Source organism: Anas acuta, chromosome 1 (genome assembly GCF_963932015.1).
Source record: "Anas acuta chromosome 1, bAnaAcu1.1, whole genome shotgun sequence".
Lineage (NCBI taxonomy): Eukaryota > Metazoa > Chordata > Aves > Anseriformes > Anatidae > Anas > Anas acuta.
The window spans coordinates 28,572,282-28,587,136 of NC_088979.1; the positions used below are offsets into that span (position 1 = coordinate 28,572,282).

At 49.1% G+C, this 14,855-nt stretch overlaps 2 protein-coding genes and 1 long non-coding RNA gene across 5 annotated transcripts in view; 1 reads left to right on the top strand and 2 right to left on the bottom strand.

The window, feature by feature from the left end:
- LOC137852497 (uncharacterized) overlaps positions 1 to 10,752 on the top strand; it is a 33,326-nt gene extending 22,574 nt beyond the window's left edge. The window contains exons 2-3 of one of the 3 annotated variants that reach the window (XR_011093887.1): positions 1,916 to 8,089; positions 9,845 to 10,752. This is a non-coding gene — a long non-coding RNA (uncharacterized lncRNA). Of the gene's footprint in view, positions 1 to 1,915; positions 8,090 to 8,279; positions 8,517 to 9,844 lie in introns of those variants that run through there. The other 2 variants (XR_011093890.1, XR_011093888.1) reach the window with 2 other exon arrangements.
- KCNRG (potassium channel regulator) lies at positions 529 to 5,271 on the bottom strand. Its single transcript, XM_068674208.1, has 2 exons — positions 4,706 to 5,271; positions 529 to 2,916 (listed from the first exon to the last, which is right to left on the bottom strand). The coding sequence occupies exons 1-2, from the start codon at positions 5,269 to 5,271 to the stop codon at positions 2,664 to 2,666; spliced, it is 819 nt and encodes a 272-aa protein (XP_068530309.1). The 3' UTR covers positions 529 to 2,663.
- TRIM13 (tripartite motif containing 13) lies at positions 6,400 to 10,890 on the bottom strand. Its single transcript, XM_068674195.1, has 3 exons — positions 10,746 to 10,890; positions 9,042 to 9,180; positions 6,400 to 7,988 (listed from the first exon to the last, which is right to left on the bottom strand). Exon 3 carries the CDS (start codon positions 7,980 to 7,982, stop codon positions 6,756 to 6,758), a length of 1,227 nt encoding a protein of 408 aa, XP_068530296.1. The 5' UTR covers positions 7,983 to 7,988; positions 9,042 to 9,180; positions 10,746 to 10,890; the 3' UTR covers positions 6,400 to 6,755.
- Positions 10,891 to 14,855: the final 3,965 nt, after the last annotated feature.

Genomic DNA, 14,855 nt, shown 5'->3' on the forward strand with positions numbered 1-14,855 from the left:
AAGAGAGGTGATGCTTCCCCGCTGCTCAGTGTTGGGGAGAGTCCATGTAGGGCCACCCAGGGGAGGAAGGGCCTGGATCACCCCTCCTGTGTGCAGAGGCCGGGAGAGCTGGGACTGCTCAGCCTGGAGAAGAGGAGGCTCAGGGGGATCTCCCCCAGGGCTGGGAATCCCCGCAGGGAGGGGGCAAAGAGGCCGCAGCCAGGCTCTGTTCAGGGGTGCCCAGCGCCAGGCCAGGGGCAGTGGGCACCAAGGGGCAGGCAGGAGGCTCCCTCTGAGCACCAGGCAGCACTTCTGTGCTGGGCGGGCGGCTGAGCACTGGCCCAGGCTGCCCAGAGAGGCTGGGGGGGCTCCTCCTGGCAGAGCGGCACAAGGCGCCTGCACGGGGCCCTGGGCACCCTGCGCTGGGGGCCTGCTGGAGCAGGGCTTGAGGCTGGGGGCCTCCAGAGCTCCCTGACAGCCTCAGCCCTGCTGTGGTGCTGTGAAATGCTTGTATTAAGTATTCATTTAGGCAGAACCGTGGAGCATGAGTAATGGCATAGGTTAAAGTTTTTTATTAATCCAAATGTGAATATTTCCAATTTTGTTTCACTTCAATTTAAAGGAGTCCAAACCCAGTTTGTGAAATGGCTGCTACAGCAGTGAAAATAAACTCTCCACTTCTACAGTAGGTGCAAGAGCCTAACTTTGTTAACACAAAGAGTTCTAAAACAGTTCTCATATGGATTACACTGTTGCTGTCAGCCATCATTTGTATCAGGATGCTTACAGTTTCAAGTCCATATTTTCCTCTTTGCCATAAAAAGTTGTCACTTTTGTCTTCTTCTTGCTATTATTGGTAAGTCTCCTCACCAATAGTCACAGTTATGGACTCATTCACTACTCACAATTATTGGTTTTGGTTCTATTTCAATTTGGGGAATGGGAACTTTTCTGGAAAGCCAGTCCATCTACCTCAAAACAAACCCGCTGCTTCGAAAACAAGGAGTGTTTTTGTACAGCACTCTGCTGTGCCACCCTAAATCTGCCTTCAATAGGCCGACCACAAAGCCCACCCTTGCGTGGCTCCTGCCACAGACCTTCACAGCAGGGCAGAACCATCCAGAGGCTGCAAACCCAGCTGGGGCCTCAGGGCAAGCCCAAATCACACGGCAGCAGCCCTGCAAGTATGGAAGGGGCTGGTTCCTTGTTCCCCTGGCGCAACCGTAGTGAGGAGGAAGTAAATAAAATAAACAGAGGCCTAACAAAAGGGCCGTGCTCAACACTTCAACGCATTGACCAAAAAATACAATCCAGTTTGAAGTGAAGGCATCCAGGCTGTTATTCCACACTCAATACATCACGATGTTCTACATTATTTAACCTGTGAGCTGCTTGGGAGAGGTAGTCCCATAATGACATTATTTCCCCGCTAGGAAGCTCTAAAAGAAGCAAAGAGAACCTCGTCATTGCCAGTGGACTTTTGAATTTGTGTCGAGCTGAAATGCTTTATTGTGGCAACAAAATAACACCAACGCCCAGTAGTGGTATCAGCAGCCTGGAATGATCCATTTCATTGAAAATCCTACAGGCAAAGCACAGGAGGGTGATCCCCACCACCCCCAGACTTAAGTGCTGCAAATAAATTTGCATTTTAAAGCTCATTGTAAGCCAGGTCTGAGGCTTACAATGCAGGATGAAAGGTTCTTAATTTCTAAAAGCTTCCTTAACTTGCCTGGAACCTGAGATAATTTGGGCATCTTTACAAAGTATTGTACAGGGTTAACAGCCCCAGGGCTTTAAAAGCAACTTCTGCTGAGCCTTCCTCCTAAATACATTTTGCATTTAGCAAGCATTAAAAAATGTTTCAATTTTGTTAAAAATTTGACCAACTCTTCCATCTGAAGGACTGATTATCGTATTTGTCTTCTTCTTACAGTGGAAGCTCTGAGAACCGACCCTCTGTTCGCTTCCCCAGCGTTCTCTGCAGACCTTTCTCTCTTAATTCCCAGCACCAAAGAGCAGCTCAGTGTCCTCAGATGGGGGCAGAGGACAGAGGAGCATTTTGCAAGAGACAGTACCACATTATCAACACACCACCACCAGTGGTGGCTTCACAAAGCCACCTTCTCACGTCTTGAGTCACACAGCAACACAACGGGCGATGCTGCAGCTTTCAGCTACGCGTAGGAGAAGCCGTGCAGGTCCTCTCCCGAAAGCAGAAGCAGCATCCCATCGTTCCGCTTCGCACCGCTCCTCCAACCACTTCTCCAAACTGCTCGGAGGATAATCGGGTCACCTTGTTTACTCCTTCGTGTGTTATCACGTCTGAAGCCTGCTTACATTGACGCGCAGAACAAAAACGAGTTTCTAGAAGGAGGGGCTGAGTTTTCGGCGAGTCCTGACATAAACGTTAGCCACAGGGAAAAAACAAAACCAGCCCTGGAAAATGCTGGAATCTGGTCCCCAAACACAGTATTGAATCTGTGGCTCGTTTATTTAGAACTGAAGAGGGTGGAGCACTCAAAGGCAGGAAGGCAATTTTTTTTTTTCCAAACACTACAAAAATAAAATGTTGTTTGTTTGTTACTTCCCTCAATAGCTGCAGTTTCAAACAAGCAAACAAAAAAGGGCCAGTGGTGCCGACACAGCCCTCTTCCACCTTCAAAAGATTACAGGAAAAGGCTTTATTTCCCCTTCTGCGTGTGGCTTCTTTTTCCCTGTGCTGCCCCAGTGCTCCCCGGGCTTTGGCTCACCGCGACGGCAAGGCCTGCTGGCCTCTGCAGCCTTTCGAAGCTGTAGCATTCCACTTTCTCCTCGCTGGAAACCGTCCTGGTGCTTACGAGGCGAAACCCGTCTTTGAGGAAGGTGTCAACCAGCAGGCCCAGCACGTTAACGCCGTTAATCAGCTTCCTGGTGTCAGGCTTTATGGAAACATACCTAAAATGAGAAAAAAATAAGTTATAAAAAGCGGTCACAGAACACTTTAGATACTTCTGGCAGGATTTAATCCATTTTTTTTTTAAAAAAACAAACCGGGTCCTCAGGTGGTGCAGCTCAGCACAGTCGCACAGGCCTCCAGCAGCCAGGTTCTGGGTCTCTTTTCTCTCCTTTGAAGACAATTTCACTCTTCCTTCATCATAAGCACTGCTCTCTCACCCCCACTACAAAACTTCCTGCCTTAAAAAGGAGAGAGCGTGCTCTAAAGCCACAGCGGTTTTCAGGTAGGAGTAGGTGATGGGAAGGAGAAGGAAGCCACAATCATCCCAAAAGCACACAGGATCTCTCTTACAAACAGTGACATTTATTGCAAAGTTACCTCGTACAGCAGGCCGTGTGGCGACAAGTAAGAAAATCATACCCATGTCACCTCAGAGAGCTTTAATTGATATAAAGTACAGCTTAAGAACCTACCCAGACACTTCAAGGAACAGCAGTCATGTAAAAATACTATTACAAAACACGTACGTTGACAGGGTGAAACTGTTCCACAGGGAATTACACCAAACAGGCATGGAAAGCACAAAAAAAAAGGCAAAAGAATCCGTTTCACCACAGACTTAAGTCAACAGAAACTCAGCAGGCTGCGCAATCAAAGTGTTCTCGTTCCACTAATCAAGGTAGGCTCGTCCACAGGAAGAGTTTCACCGAGTCTGAAGAAATAAAGGAAGGAATCGGGGATATTTTTCCCGCTACTCAAGCTGTCGGAACCTACCCGGCCAACTGCTAGTCCTGTAAAATCATTTCCAAAATTACAAAATTAAGGTCTGGCACGTGAAGACGCGTTGCTGCACAAATGCAAAGTAGTTCTCCCTCTTCCCTCCCCTCGCTCGGCTACAGAGAGCTGAAAGGAAGGAAGATAAACTCGGTAATCAAAGGAGTGCAGTGTTAATTCAGATATTCCGAGAGAATAACCCTCTTGGCACGATTTCAGTGAAATTTCCATAAAGTTCCAGATGTTCTAACAGTCGCAGAGGACAAATGAGGTTACGTTTTCTTAGCCAGTAAGAACGCGGCTCCATACGATGGAGACATCCAGCAAGAGCTTGTTTAAAAACTCTACGTTTTCAACAGAATACGGTGCTGCTATCCCAAAACTCCCTGATTTAGAGCGGCCTTAATAAAAAACAAACCTGGCTCTGATTTCAAAGAAAACCCACTGTGCAGCACGCAGCTAATGATCTCCCCCTTCTCCCTCCCCGCAGTTAAAAGGCTCTACAAAAGCTTTCCAGCCCCTGAACCTCAGTTCCGCCGGTGTTTTCAACCCTGTTCAGCCATTCTTTTTTTGATATTTAAGTCTACAAGACCACGAGCCAGTGGATTTCAGCTTTCTCCTGCACCTCACTCCTTATTTTGTTTCCTTCCCTTCATTTCACTCTGTGTTTTTCAAGTTTCCTAGGAGGTCACCGATGCCACGAAATCCTAAAGCCTGGCAGAGAGAGCACGGAGGGAAGGGGAGAGAAAGACCCAACAGAACAGAAAGACAAACATCAAGAACAGGATTTTTAAAAGTCGGGAACATTTTTAAGAACAGGCAAATCAGCCTAACAGAAATTCAACTGGGCACTTCAGAACTGGAGAAATATCAAATTAAAAGTACAGAAAGAAGGATTTTTTGTTCATTTCTCTCAGACAGTTGTCCCATAGTGTCTTTAAAACGAGTGTGTACTCTGTGGACTAGAAGTCCTGAAGGCCTTTCCCCACTGAGAAGTCCCACTACGGAGAGTACCTGGCCACAAGCTGGTCACCGGCGGCGCGTTCAGTTCCACACTGAAATATGAGGTCATGATGAGAAGGTCTTTCCGAGGGAAGGGGAACGAGTGGCTGCTGAGAAGGAAAAGGGCTGCTCCACCTCTGCGCCGTGAACACGGTGATCTGCTCGGCGAGCCTCTCCACGGTGCTGCTGCAGGAACCAAAGATGCGGAAAAAAGCCTGGGTTTCCCGCAGGAAGAAACGCAGCTCCAGGATCTCCGGCCGTGGCTTCAGCAGGTGCTCCTGGCCCAGGAGCTCAGCCAGCGGCTGGAGCTGATAGAACTCCGCTTCTCTGCGCAGCCTCTCCACGTCCGAAAAATCAGCAGGCAGAGAGACCTGCAGGGTCCTCAGGAAGTCCAGGATGTAAGCGAACAACGCTCCGTCCCTGTCCACGAAAAATTCCCCGTCCACCAGCTTAAATTCCTCGTCGTCTTCGCTCAACATCCGCGCCAGCCTGGACTCGGGGAACCGCCGCAAGGTGGACGCCCGGGTTACAAACCTCACACCTCCCACGCTCAGGGCGACCACCTCCCGACTGCTCATCGCCGGCTCAGCCCCTCAGGAATTATTAGGACGCTCTGCTCTCCGCGCCTGCAGCTGGATCTTTCCTAAACCACCAGCCATCCGCAGCTGCACGAAGCATTCGCCGCTTGCTGCGAGTGTTTGGAGCGAGGTGTGGAGCAGCCACGGGCTCCCTGGGCAACAACGCTGTAAATACGACGTACCAGCGGTTTGTTTGCAGGGCTCGGTTGCTTGGTGACTCCGATTCTTGGAATTTCACGTTTTATTTTTGAAACGAGCCGCCTGCAAGGACTACTGGAAGACCAGCAGAACAGATTGGATGCACTTCAGGCAATGTATTTCCGGATCGTGTGCTCTCAGCAAAGGGCACTTCAGGGAACTCAAGCTTCCAGCTCACTTGAAATCAGCGTTGCCCCACGGCCAAGCCGACGCACTCAGAAAGTTATTTCAATTCAATTAATTCCTGAAACAAGGTGCACGAAAACCCGGTAACAGCAGCAGAGCCTACACCCCTGCCAGGGCTGAAGCCCTTCCAAGCACGACCCCCACACCCCCAGGGCGTTACACATTTTCCTGGTTCTTGGAATCCCAAGCTGGATCGACGGAGAGGAGAAATCTGCTGCCACTTTTGCAGGGCTACACCACGAGGCTGCAGGCCTGCCCCTCCCCACACCGAGCTGTTTGCTTGAAAGATGCTTTTTAAGGAGTTGTGGCTTCAAAGCAAGGTGGCTCTACCGAGACAGCTCGCCCCCCCGACAATTTCACAACGGAAAAGCAAACTGTGAGCACGCAGCTTGTCCTCCTCTCAGCAGCCTCGGCTGGATTCTCTGTACCCCTAGGATTTATTCAAGCTGCTGCCCTGGAGATAGGTTTTTGGACAGAACATGTAAACGACAGCCATTACCTACAGCAATCTGAGTATTCAGGATAATTCAGCTTTTGGCTAGACACAGAAATAGAGACCTGTGTGTATATATATCCATACACACATATATCCAGCCCTGTTTCAGTGAGTACCAGCAAACAGACTCAGGTAGGAAGTGTTTCCAGGGGGGCAGCTACGCCCCGTCCAGCGCTCTGCTTCCCCATCAGAACTGCTCTGCCTGTGTCCGAACCCCGTGAGGAAAAAATAAATTAAAATTAACAGCGCCCTTCAGGAAGGAACACTTTTTAATCAAAGGGTACACAAGCTCTGATTCTACAAATAGGTTACCATCCCACTAAGTTCAGCCCTATGTTTTGGTAAGGAAAATGATTTAAAATGAGGAACATTCCCCTCATCACCACTGCAATAAGAATCCTGATTTTTTTTTCCAAAGCTCCCCTTCACCTTCCAGGTCAGCAGTGCTCAAACTACACGACCATTTTGAACCATCACTGAACATTTGGAATCAGAACATTTTGAGCGTTCTCACTGGAAGCCTTTTAAAAAAGCACAATTAGTTTTACAAAGCTTTACGTTTCCTTCACCCGATCTCTTTTACTTCCTACATTTCATAGGGGCTTCACAACAGTTTATATTTGCAGACGAACTGCGCCACGTTATCCAGTACGACCAACGTGTAGTTTTTACACTTTTCGCTCAGAAGCGAAGCTCCATCTGTCATCTGCTCCCAGTAAAAGACGGCGTGATCTGCTATCTCCACCGTATCTGCCAAATAAGATAAGCTAATTGTAAAGAGCTGAGACTTCCAGCCCTGGAGATTGTCAACGACAGACTCCACGAAGGACATTCGGGTGACAGCAAGAAGCAGCAAGCAAATAAGAGTGGTTACTATCAACCGGCGCGAGAAGACCGAGGGGATCTTCAGTTTCAGGGTGCTGTTTTCCTGAGGCAAGGCCAATTTGTCCACGTCAACCAGTTTGATCCCGTTCCACTGGCTGGTGTCGAAGCTCTTCATCGTAGGGCTGACGTCCACGTTGGAACAAGGTAGCGGGGTTTCTTTGAGCACCTTGATTTTTTCCCTGAACTCCTGCATCTGCTGCAGGAAAATGATGGGCTCGGACACGTCCTTGAAGGCCTCGGCGATGTTGAAAGCCATCCGCTGCTCCTGCAGGATGGCGTTCAGCTTGTTGATCTCCGGGTCGTAGGCCTGCATCACGGCGAGCTTCATGGTCTCGAAGTCGGAGAGGATCTCATTGCGCTTCTGCTCCAGCGTGTGCTGCAGCTTCTCGAAGAACTCCTTCACCTTGTCGGAATCCTTGGTCAGCATCTGCAGGGCTTTGCGCTTACTGGTTTCCAACGTATCCAGGCGGGAGAGCGCGTCCCCGCAGCGCCACGTCTCGAAACCCTGGAAGAGGGTTTCGAAAGCCCGCTTCTCCTGGGAGTAGGCTTCCTCGATGGAGCAGAAGACGTGTTTCGTGTGGTCGCCGCGGGTGGCGCAGACCCCGCAGATCAGCTGCATGTCCGTCCGGCAGAAGATGTTGAGGGGCTGCCCGCTGTGCACTTTGCAGACGGGCATTTTGGGAGCCACCTTGATTTTGTTGTACTTCTCCACGATGCCTTTCAGGGAATAGTTGACCTGTAAGCTGGTGACTCCCGTCACCGGAGTTTCCTTCCGGCACGTGGGGCACTTGAAAGGGGCCGGCCTCCACAGCACGTTCCGCACGTTGCCCTCCAGGATGCCTTCCAGACACTTCCTGCAGAAGTTGTGCGAGCAGGGCAAGACGCGAGGGTCATCAAACAGGCTGCAGCAAATGGGACAGGTGAGGTCTTCCTCCAGGAGCTCCATCGTATCCTAGGAAAGAAAATAAAGATGGTAACAACGTAGGGAACGCATTTCAGAAGTTCTTCAACTACAGAGCACGTGGCTCTTTTATTCTACATGCAAAGACAAAGGTGAGTCTCTAATCATGTAAAAACTTCCATTTTCTCCCACAATAATTTATAAGTAGCCAAGTGAACATTATCATTGAGCTATTCAGCACAAACTTAGCATACTTCAAAGAACGGCTGCCCATGATCCTTGATAATTCATAGCGAAACAGAACTCTGAACTATTTTATTCATCCACGAACCCTATTTCCAGTTCCATTCTCACAGCATTAATGCCTCAGCAACTCCTTCTCGTGGGCAGGACCTACTGGAAAAGGATTTACCACACATTCCTTCGCAATGGGAAGTCTCAATGAAAGGACACATCCCACTGCTCTCCCCGTGCCTCTCACCAAAGCCAAGCTCTCAGGTGCAGGTACCTTGTAATTACATCGTGTTCTAGAAAACACACAACTAATAAAAGACCAAACAGGGTGACAGCTTGTATTTGCCAAAACTCTCAAATGCTTAGTTTGGAGCTGTAATTAAAAAGATGCTTGCCTTGTGTAGTCATCCCATGCTATGTTTTAAAATAATTTATAAAAGGAATTTTATCATATAAAAGATTTATTGCAAAAAAAGAGCATCCAAGTAGTGTCCCGTAACAAGCAAAGCATACAAATGAGCTGTTTTAAGTAGTTTTGGTGTTATTACGAAGATTCCTGTCCCCTCTTGGAAATATAAAGCAGCAAAGAAAGAGAGCCAAGAGAAGATCCGCAAAGAAATATCCATGCTGCACAGGACAAGAAGAGCAATAGCGTAGCACTGATCCCAGGAAAGCACAGATAGCTACAGGGAAGAAAGGCAAGGTCAACGCTGAGTCTCCTCCACGAGAGGCCAGATACAGCCACGGTGAGACTTCACATTCCCGAGAGGCGTAAGCAAACCTTCCGTGCTCCTCCAGCACCGAGGAGGAGAGGGATTCCCTGCGTTTGGATAAGCAAAGTTTGAAAAGGTTGCCAGGTTTTCTACTCACCCTGAGCACTGAGGTGATCGGGCAGAAGAAGGCACCCGTTAAAGCCAGGGAAAAAGCCCTGGAAAAAAAGGTCGAATCACTCCATGTGCCACCAAAGGTTTCCTTTAAGGCCACAGATCCCGCGCAGAAACTTCATTTTCTGTAAAAAGAAAGTAATTTTGAAACACCTCTTAATGCTGGCACACGCAAGGTTTCTCTCTTGCCTCCTCTTCCTAATAGTAAAAACACTGGGATGAAAGAAAGTGGGTGATTTTGCCCCTAAGCTCCTGAGTCTCTCTGTATGAACAGTTCTGTTTCCCAACTTGGACTTGTAGCTTTTAGCCATGGCAGCAGCACAAAGGTCAGTTTTGCCCACGCATTCAAAGGATAATAATTGCCAAATGGAAATGCCAGTTCTCCATCTTTTAGTAAAAGCAGCGCAGAAAACATTCGCCCTGGTCCATCTCCTTTACCAGGGAGGATTTTGCTTCTTAGGAACTGGAAGAGAAGCTTGGTATGCCTGACAGCAAGCACTGAAAACCACCGCAGAACACGCTTACTACAACGTGTCCCATCAAAAATGCAGGACAAACACTGAAGACTTGCAAGCTCCTAAAAATACAAAAGCGTATACAAAAGGGTTTCACGATCCAAATAAAACTGTCTTGGTGCATTCCAGGCCTGCTTATCCAATTAAATAATTACACTTCATAAATGCAAGTGAACTGCAAAATCATTGTACGATAGCATTAAAAGCTTAGGATTTAAATTTAAAAAAGAAATTGGCAAGGATATGAGCTTACTTTTAAAAAAATCTCTTACAGCACCAGTAAGAAGAGCAAACCGAAAATACTGAAAACCTGAAGGACTGGTTTGGAGAGCCCAACTTCCTTCTGCTCTAGGAGGCCAATTTCAGAGAATAAGCTGCCTGCGGACTGAAGCGCGCCTTTGTACCCACACATCCCTTTGTACCAGCAACCTGGTACGTGCACGAGTTAACTACAGCTTAAAACACAGCAACACCACCACTTCTCTGTGGGGAAGCTCCGTGTAACTTCTGACACAGGTGCACAAGGAACTAGAGCCTGCCACCTGTAGCGCACACACCAACAGGCACAATGGTTTCTCCCTTCACCTGAGCTCAGGTAGTTCTCTGGGTACAAACTCAGCAGATGTCACCCACCTGAAAGAAAGAAAAACTGGCATGGCCCTACCATTCAGAAGAATGAATGGCAAAAGAAATCTAACCGTAAATATGAAAATAAGCAGCGTAGCTCGTTACTGCACTCCAAACGCAAATTCATCTAGCACGTGTCTCAGCACAGTTGGGTTTACCAGCTAGCAGGCAGAAAGCAAAACCAAAATTTCTCCAAACTTTACAGAAAACAGAAACAGAAAGCGAGCTTCCCTCAGTTACAAGTTTCCTTCAATGACATGTAAGTAGTCTAAATAAAATGTTACCAAGTTGGGCTGTATTTCCACAAGCAGTTAAAGCAGTGAGGATGGGTCCTGCCCCCTTTCCTTCACAAGGACCCCACCAGACCTTGTCAGGACCTCCTGTGAGCTACTTCACCAGCTTTCTGTCAGGTCAGCGTGTTCAACAACCCCAAACAAGGCTCCCACGAGACAAGGACGGGAGGAGGGGAGGTGGGCGCTCCTCTTTGGGGCAGCAACAACCTCAATCCCACTCACCCCACAGAGAGGAACCACAGCCTGACCACGCACCTAGGGCTAAAGCAGCCGACCTCCGGATCTCCCCCGGCGTCCAGGCGAGCAAGAAGGAGCTGAAGTGAGCGGCCACACTTCCAATATTGATTATTTCACAGCCAAAGCGTTTCTTTTTCTTCTTCTTCTTCTCAGGAGCGCCGGGCAGATCCAAAGCCGTTCAGCTCTCGGAAAGGCCTGTAAAAATAAATAGATAGATTGATAAATAAGAAAATTAATAAATAAATAGGGAATTTTAGTCAGGGTGAGCGCTCTTTCCTCAGGAGGCTCCCGTCCCCAAGCCGTGTGAGGAGAGCCGAGGCACCCCGCAACCCCACAGGCAGGGCGGCACAAATGGCCGTCCCCCACGTCCCCTCCACACCACCCCCACACCCCCCCCCAGCCTCTCCTCACCCTCGGGGCCCTCCCGAAATGGCAGCGGCGCCACAGAAAATGGTCGCGGGGCCGCCTCTCCCAGCCGCCGGCCCCGGGGGTGGAGGGAAGGAAAAGGCGGGCAGCGGGCGGCCGCCATCGCCTCACGGGCGGGCACCGCAGCGCCCAGCCCCGCTCCCGCCTCAGTTCACCTCACCTCAGCGGCCCCCCGGCCGCCATGCCCCGGCCCCGCCGCCGCACGCCCCTCCTCTCGCCCCGCAGCGCCGAGGGGCGGGCAGGGAGCGGGGTGTGCTCGGCGAGGCTGGGTTATGAGGAGAAAAAAGGGTCGGGGGGTGCGGGAGAGGCCGCCCCGATGTGAGGGGTGGTCGGGGGGAGCGTGGGGGTGAGGGGAGCCGGGGGTGCTGCTGAACCGCGCTGGATGCGCTCCAGAGCTCACATCTTTCCTCCTGCGTTGGTGCCCAGTTCTTTGTGATTTTTGAAAGCAAGCATTTCCAGGTTGTTTCTGAAAACTGATAATAAAAGCCATCCCCAAATTGCTTTCAAGTGATATCCCAACGCTTGTGCATTTACGTTTCCAAGTGTCCCATGTCTGTGCTTTCCCAACTGCCATCCTTATACTAAAAAATTCCTCCTCATCTTCTCTTGAATATTTTGATTAAAGATATTAACAACAAGATGTCACTCTTGGCATTTAGATTCCCTACTCATTACAAACTCATTGTACAACTTTTTTTCCTCATGTATTTTCAGAGTATATTTTATTCTCTATTCATTCTTTTTCCTCATTTTCCTGTCCTTATAAGCACAGAGGGAGTTGTATGGACATAAAAGCGCAGACTGGCTTGCCTAGAGTATCTCTTCTTCATCTGGACCATCCAAAAATTTTATTTTCTTTCCTTTCCTGGGCTTCTGTCAGAGCTGAAAGGTTAAACCCCAGGACAAACACAGCAGCCACCATATCATTTCCTAAGCAGTCACGGGATTTCTGTGTTCAAGTGTACCACGGCTGTCCTCAGCATGATCAAACATACTCGGGGTACTTTTCTACTGAGTAATCCAAGTGATTATTTCTATTACACATGCAAAATATGTAATACAGCTTAGGAAACTGCACACAACCAGTCGTTTTGCACAAATGTAGTCCATCTTCCTCTACTCTGTAATCCCTTGATTGTTAACGCAGGTTTTTCAAAGGCAGGTTGCTTATGAGCTTGCATTCTCACAGCTGAGAGCACAGAGTGTTTTCCTGAAGCAGCATCAAGGGCCATTTGCTGAAGTTTCAGAGGAAAATTCTGGCTGATGGAAAAGAGCATTAATAGATCTGCAGCGGTATTATCTATTTGTGGGAAGGCAAAGGGCAGCAGCACCTACTGGCATCTTCCAGCTCCAGAGAGGACCTAGACCATGGTTCTTGCATTAAGCATTGCAAGGGGAGATTTCTGAGACTGAAGCTGTGTGGTGGGCTTCAGCCAGCAGCCTGACAGCTCCCTTCTGCTACTCGCCTTGCTCATACCAGCTCCACCACGCTTCACAGACGCTCTCCCGAGGTGATCCAGCCCGCTATGCCAGCAGCATGCTATTCCCTTCTCTGTGCCTGGGTTCGTTTCCTGCTGATGCAACGAGCTGAACCAGCTCAGTACACGGTTAGGCAATCACCAGGCCTAACGGAAGAGGAGGGAGGAAAACAGGAATAAGGATTTTTCCTCTCCGTGGATGCGAGCCATTAAACTGACTCAAGCTATAACAGGTACTTTCGCCCTGAGAGGTGGATTGACAGAGTTAAGCCAACTGTGCTGCTGACAAAAGAGAGCTCCATCCTCTTCCTTTCCCTTAGTTTTGCTTTCCTGATGCCTTCTCTCTGCTGGCTCTGACATCCATGTGGCCACATGTTAGGTTAGACCCACTTGCCAACAGAGCTGAAAGCTAATCCAGTTTAAAAAAAAAAAAAGGGGGGGGGGGGGGTGTTCAGCAGGATCAATCTCCTCACCCAGCTGATCCCACAGCCAAACAGGCATTAATGCCAGCATAAGGGAGCTAGCAAGAGAGCCTGTTCCAGTGGCAGCCTGCACACGTGTCAACGTAAAACAGAAGTGCCTCCCCGCCGGCCATAATTTCCCAAATGCTTCCAGCCAGCTCTTGCTGGCACCGCTGCCAAAAGTAACAGAGTCTTGCCCTTTGGCCACACCAGCTGCTTACTGCAGGCCCCAGCCACCCTCTGTGCCGTGCTGGAGAAGGTATCTATCACAAAACTGATGGATAAAAGTAGCAGGAGTTAAAAGTAGCAGTTGTGTGTTGGTGGTGGTATTTTTTTTTCTTTTTCCTCAGGTTGTCTTCTCCACCAGTAAAGCTTTTCCAAAGCTATGCTACCAAAGACTTGTCTGATTGCACTTGTCTCTGAGGGTGAAACACCAAAGAAAACAGAAGAGTTGAGGGCCTTTCTCAGACTTATCCTGGGCTCCAGGTCTACGTTTACTGAAGGAGGTTCAGGTTTCACATCCCGTTGCAGAGGTGTCGGAGCACTCCCAGAGTCGGGTCCGGCTTCAGGATGATGACTTCTCAAAGCACGCTGCTTTATTCACGTGAGCATATCCTCAGATGGAGAGAGGCAACCTGAGATGTGCTGTGTGGTTGCTGTCAGGACCTAAATAGGGAAACAAACCTGCCAGAGATGCGATGCCAGTACAGCTCAGTAAGAAGACACTGTGAGACAACACAAATCAACTATTCAGAGCAGCTCTGTGTGTCAAACACCTTAGCCGTGCATAAACGTCACACAGCTACATGTATATTGCATCTGGCCACACTTCTTATTCAACAGATACATCTGAGCTGTATTAAACACTCCAAAAGAGGGATCAGAGAAAGCACTTGCTTGTTACCGTTCCATAAAAACTGCATTTCATAGGCACTGGAGAAATATTGGGCATTAAAAGTCCATGAAGGATCATCAGCAACCAAAATGATCACCTGCAGTTTTGAGGTCTGAATGTTAGAGACTGCCTCGGTATCTGCAGGGTCCCTGATAAATATTTTAGCAGCACCGAAAAGCTCCGTAGTTTTCCACACAGGACTTTGACCCACACGGTTAACTAATATTCAGCTCGTCGCCAGATTTTCCTGTTAGGAGGAAAACTAACGTGGTGGTGAATTCAGTTATCTCCGCAGTGTGATCCCGTTTATTTATGAAGAACTTGCAGCCACGTCCCATTTCCTTGCACGCAGAGGAAGCAAATGGGAGGGAATACGGCGCGGCGCTCCAAGTTTGCTGCTCTCGCCAGGATGCTTGCCCAGAAGAAGCTGTCCCCTGGCTTTTTCTCAGGGCCATGCACCACTGCTTCTCCCACTGTCTGCTGGCTCTCGCCTGGTGTTTCCGCTCCCTGACATGCACGCAGGCAAACACAGCTGCAACCAATCTGCGCTCTTGCTGCCGCGCTCGCAAGCGGTCCCCGGAGAGCTCTGACTTTCCCCAAATTAGTGCTTGCTCACACGAATTAGCTCATCCCAGTGCCTGGCTGTGCAGTCCTGTGCCCTGGGCAGCGGTTTCTAGGCTCTCGCTATCTTACGCCTTAAAAGAGCTTAATTGCTCCTTCCTGGCCAGCGCGCCTGTTGGCTTTAATGAGGTTTGTGATTGCCTATAGATCAAAGCCCTGCCCTGATGGGTTCTGCTTCTCCGGCATAGAAAGGAAAGGGGAAGTGACCTCCAAAGCAAATAGAACAACTGGGAACAAAATTGATTTT

Coding starts and splice junctions, on each gene's coding strand:
- KCNRG (XM_068674208.1), bottom strand. CDS start 5,271: ATGAGCAGTCGGGAGGTGGTCGCCCTGAGCGTGGGAGGTGTGAGGTTT. Junction 2,917..4,705: donor GGTGACCAGCTTGTGGCCAG/GTACTCTCCGTA, acceptor TTCTCATTTTAG/GTATGTTTCCATAAAGCCTG.
- TRIM13 (XM_068674195.1), bottom strand. CDS start 7,982: ATGGAGCTCCTGGAGGAAGACCTCACCTGTCCCATTTGCTGCAGCCTG.